Source organism: Colobus angolensis, unplaced genomic scaffold, assembly GCF_000951035.1.
Source record: "Colobus angolensis palliatus isolate OR3802 unplaced genomic scaffold, Cang.pa_1.0 Scaffold11, whole genome shotgun sequence".
In the NCBI taxonomy this organism is placed as follows: domain Eukaryota; kingdom Metazoa; phylum Chordata; class Mammalia; order Primates; family Cercopithecidae; genus Colobus; species Colobus angolensis.
Genome location: NW_012112030.1, coordinates 15,381,957 through 15,387,187, shown reverse-complemented (window position 1 = coordinate 15,387,187; position 5,231 = coordinate 15,381,957). Strand labels below are relative to the sequence as shown.

General features: G+C 40.7%; 1 protein-coding gene across 2 annotated transcripts in view; it reads right to left on the bottom strand.

Moving 5' to 3' along the window:
- AEBP2 (AE binding protein 2) overlaps nucleotides 1–5,225 on the bottom strand; it is an 81,912-nt gene extending 76,687 nt beyond the window's left edge. Inside the window, exon 1 of one of the 2 annotated variants that reach the window (XM_011954875.1) lies at nucleotides 5,046–5,225. In XM_011954875.1, the coding sequence (XP_011810265.1) occupies nucleotides 5,046–5,092 (47 nt within the window). In that variant the 5' untranslated portion in view covers nucleotides 5,093–5,225. Of the gene's footprint in view, nucleotides 1–4,690; nucleotides 4,838–5,045 lie in introns of those variants that run through there. The other variant, XM_011954882.1, reaches the window with a different exon arrangement.
- Between the last annotated feature and the right edge of the window lie 6 nt (nucleotides 5,226–5,231).

Genomic DNA, 5,231 nt, shown 5'->3' with positions numbered 1-5,231 from the left:
ATACAAAAAAAAAAAAAAATGAGCCAGGCATAGTGGCACGTGCCTGTAATCCAGCTACTCAGGAGGCTGAGGCAGGAGAACTGCTTGAACCCAGGAGGCAGAGGCTGCAGTGAGCCAAGATCGCATCACCGCACTCCAGCCTGGGTGACAGAGTGAGACCCTGTATCAAAACAAATAAAGCACCTGTCACATAACAGGGATTCCATATACATCTGTAGAATATACCTATCACATAGTAAACACTTAATAAATGTGTACCAAATACTCTACAAGTAATTCACATAGCAATCATACAGGATAGGAACCATTATTGTCCCCCTTTCACAGACAAGAGACCAGAAGTAGCAAGACGTTAAATAAATACTACTGTTGGGCCAGGTGCCTGTGGTCCCAGCCACTTGCGAGGCAGAGGTTGCAGTGAGCTGAGATCGCGCCACTGCACTCCAGCCTGGGTGACAGAGTAAGACTCTGTCTCAAAATAAATAAATAAATGCATACATACATACTACTGTTGGTATTTTCAATTTAATACTAGTAATTAATGGAGTATTCACCACACCCAAGATATTATGTTAGGTACTTACAAAGATCCTAAAAAAGCAAAAATGTCCCTGCCCTCCAAAATACCATTCTACAACAGAAAAGATGCACACATTCAAGCAACGTGGATGGATTCTTCAAAACAGTTCACAGCACTCCTTAACAAATTATTTCACTTAAACCACGAAACAACACTTCAGAGTAATACCTAACTGTTTTGTAGTTGAGGAACTAAAGTTCAAAGATACTACTCAAACATCGAAATATAGGTAGTAATATTAAGATTTAGGCCAGGTGTGGTGGCTCATGCTCAGGCTGGTCTCAAACTCCTGACCTCATGTGATTTGCCCTCCTCGGCCTCCCGAAGTGCTGGGATCACAGGTGTGAGACACATGCCTGGACAAGAGTACTTTCATATATTAACTGATTCAATAGCTGGTATTAATTTGTAAACTAATTCCGCGGGCATTTTAAATATTAAAATTCCATTTAAAAGCTAATTTACTACTTGAAATTGAGACTGTCTTCTATTTCCTTGGCATTAACTTTTTTAGCATAAATACACGTTCAGTAACAAGTGTTGACATTTGACATTTTTTGGATGACTCATTCATTCAACTATATTTTAAACTATTTTTACATGATACTGTGTTGGAAGAATGAAAATAAAATTATGTTTAAAAATTTTTTTATTTTTGTTTTTAAGTTACTATAGCCTCTGAAATTAACCTAAGAGCGTAACTCTTTAAAAAGCACCTCAGTTTCACTGAAGAGAAAAAAAGTTCAAAGTAAAAAAAAAAAAAAAAAAAAAAAAAAAGCTAGGTTTTAGTGGTTTCACATAGCTAAATACTTCTCCCTACTATCTTTATAACCAAAACACTTCTCCCTCCTACCTTTATAATCAAAGTAAAAATAAAATTACATAAAATTTCAAGATTTTGTAAATTTACCAAAATAAACACACTATAAACTTACACTGGTTTTGAATAACTTTCTCCTGGGGGGAGAAAAATCAACTTTTTGTACCAAGTGGTATTTAATCATTTCATAAATTAGTCACTTTTCACCACAAAACCTTCCAATACCATAAATGACATCTCAGGTCATAACCTCTAATATCTACGTCTTTGTATTTAATTATCTTTTTTTGAGATGGAGTCTTGCTCTGTTACCCAGGCTGGAGTACAGTGGCACAATCTCAGCTCACTATAACCTCCGCCTCCCAGGTTCAAGCAATTTTCCTGCCCCAGCCTCCTGAATAGCTGGGATTACATGCCTGCACCACCACGCCTGGCTCATTTATTTGTATTTTTAGTAGAGATGGGGTTTCACCATGTTGTCCAGGCTGGTCTTAGAATTCTTTGATCTCAAATGATCCACCAGCCTCGGCCTCCCAAAGTGCTGGAATTATAGGGGTGAGCCACCATGCCCAGCCTAATTATCTTTTTAAAAGTAGCACTTAAGATATTTAACATGGCCTGTGGTGGTGGCTCACTCCTGTAATCCCAGCACTTTGGAAGTCCGAGGTGGGAGGATCATCTGCAGTCAGGAGTTCGAGACCAGCCTGGCCAACATGGTGAAACCTCATCTCTACTAAAAATAAAAAATTAGCCAGAGGTGGCAGCACTCACCTGTAATCCCAGTTACTCGGGAGGCTGAGGCAGGAGAATCGCTTGAACCCACGAGGCAGAGGCTGCAGTGAGCCGAGATTGTGCCACTGCACTCCAGCCTGGGTGACAGAGTGAGACTCCGTCTCAAAAAAAAAAAAAAAGAAAAACATATTTAACAAAGATGTTCAACAAATTCTACAGCATATCAGATAAACTAAAAAGTATAACGTAATCAAAACAATAGGAAGGTAAATGGGCATTATGATAATGGAATCCTTGTAATAGGAATGCCTAAAAATGTTATAGAGCACTTTAAAACTAAGATTACCCTTCCATTAGTTACAAAAATGAAGTTTTCTTACCATGATATCAATCTATAAAATCCACAGATTGATGTAATCTACAGTAATTTATAATAATTATAGATCCTTTCCAAACTCAAAATAACTGGGAGAAAAATATCAAAGGCAACAAGGAGGTGTTTCAGAATTAAGATTATTAAGACCACAAGTCAGTTTCACTAGTAAGGCTTCTTCATACAAGTGACAAATCTATTACCCTGAAATGGTGACATTAAAACAGTATTTTGTAGTCTCTAAAAGTAAGCATTAAGAAAACCAAGTTTGCTTGGTTATCAAGTTTTAACTTTAGTTGGATTTGACACCCATATTTTACTTCTTATTCTGAAATAAGACGTAAAAATTATATACTCAAGTAAATATCTCACAAATGTCAAATAAAAGCCAAAATTCCACTTCCTAAATGTACTTAACCAATAATTCATTTGTCTCCTGAAGTGATGTAGTAAATAGAAACTAACTAAAAACAAAACTCTGACACATATCATCACTTGGTTTTTTTGAGACGGAGTCTCGCTCTATCGCCCAGGCTGGAGTGCAGTGGTACCATCTTGGCTCACTGCAACCTCTGCCTCCCGGGTTCAAGCGATTCTCCTGCCTCAGCCTCCCGAGTAGCTGGGACCACAGGCGCATGCCACCACTCTCGGGTAATTTTTGTATTTTTAACGTAGATAAGGTTTCACTGTGTTGGCCAGGCTGATCTCAAACTCCCGACTCAGGTGATCCGCCCACCTCGGCCTCCCAAAGTGCCAGGGTTACAGGCGTGAGCCACCGCGCCCGGCCTCCACTTATTTAAGGTGAATTATTCTAACTCTTAAGTGTAAGTAACAGAGGACTGAGAACCTTTGCTCATATCCAGCCCACCATTTCCATGCTGTATTTACTGTCCTAAGACACTCAACTTGCTCCTTCATCTGTTAAACCGAAGTCAAAATAATACCTATCTTGCACCATAGTTGTGGGAAAGAAATGGAAGACATCGAATATGTACAGTGGTAGGCAAGCATACGTGTATACTGAGTAAATGAAAACGCTGATTTTATAAACTAATGTCAACTTTCAGATATGTAATGGTATTAGAGGAGAATAAAATGGTAAAAATAGCACATGCTTCATTGTGCAGTTTACATCAATTTTTAATTTTCTTGAAGACATTCTCCTTCCTACTCATGCCTACACAGTTCAACACAATTTTCCTAAGGTTTGTACAGTCTACTTTACCCCAAGATATTTTCTTAACTAGACGTTAATGTCAAACAGAATCTAAAGCTAGATTTTCAAAATCTCCAGGACTCTGTCTTACTTGTAGCATTAAATACTAAGGTGTTCGTTTTTAATCAATTAATTGGAATTCCTAAAACTTTAGAATATTTAACTCTTAAATGAAAATCACTACCGACCACTAAATTTTCCATTGCTATACTTTTCTGGGGAGCATGTTTAAAAAAAAAAATCTTACTGACTGTCAAAACATAAGCAGATGGTCAAAATAAATGCTAATACACTTTAGAAGTGGCATAATACGCATGATGTGATTCTCGTTTTTTTAAAAGTACAATAAAAACCAACTAACCCAAACAGATCAAAAGTAATGATAGGACAACTGAAACATATACTATCACACTTTTAAAATGTTCTGAAAAAATGCGCATTTTTGTCACTCTCCAGTTACTTCTAATAAGCTTTAGTAAGAAAAATAATACTCATTCCTTCCGAGACCTCTCCAATGCATGACTTTAAATATTATCATGTAAAATCATGACTCTCACATTGAAGCATTACTATAAAGCCGCAAACTACGTTGCACCTTCAAGACTGTATTTTGTTACGATTCCAACTCTCTGATTCCGCAAAGTTATCTTAAAAGGCCATCAATGCACTATTCTTTTCCACAACCACTTATACGTGTTTAAAACTTTTTCCCAGATATGCTCCCAAAACAGAAAAGATTGTTAAAATCACGCTGGAGACCACATGACTGACTCCAAGTGAGGGATTTGGAAAGCAATGATTTAATATAAAAGAACAATCCTTTTTTGTTTAAGTAGAGAAAAGTGATAGCTGGGGTCTCCCCCCTGGACAAGGAAGTTCTGTTAAATCCAGGCGAGACCAGCCATATTGGAAACACTTGTCAATTATAGTTCTGACAAGTGTTCCCGAACACGGCTGGATGAAGCTAACCTTGAGTACCGACGTGTGTACATCAAGGCCCTCTTCTGCTCCGCCAGAGGATCTGGGCCCGTTTGGGGACCGTTTCCGAGTTAGAGCCGTCCTGAGGTCCGTGAGGAGCGAAGCGCCGAGGGGAAAGAGGGCGGGGAAAGGAGAGTTGGGGGGGAACGGTTTGAGTTGGAAGCCGCGATGCGCTGCGAGAGGGGCGCGGCGGCGGCGGCGAGAGATTTCCGAGTTGAGAGCCTGGGGGAGGGGCCGAGGATTCGGGGAGCAGGGGGATCGCGGCAAAAAGTCGCCTTGGTCCCCCTCTGAGGGGCCCGGGAGTTCAAGAGGAGGAAGGGAAAGGGAAACGCTTCAGAGCACTGACCTGTCCTCGGAGTCCATGCGGCTGAGGGGTTCCCCATCCGACGACATCTCCAAGCTGCCTCGCCGGCCCCCGGAGGTCGCGCTGCTTCCGCCTCCCCCAGTCCCGTAGCCCTCGTCGCCGCCGCTGGAGACGACGCTGCTGCTACTGCTGCCGCCCCCGCCGCCGCCCTGGCTGCCCCGCGGTCCC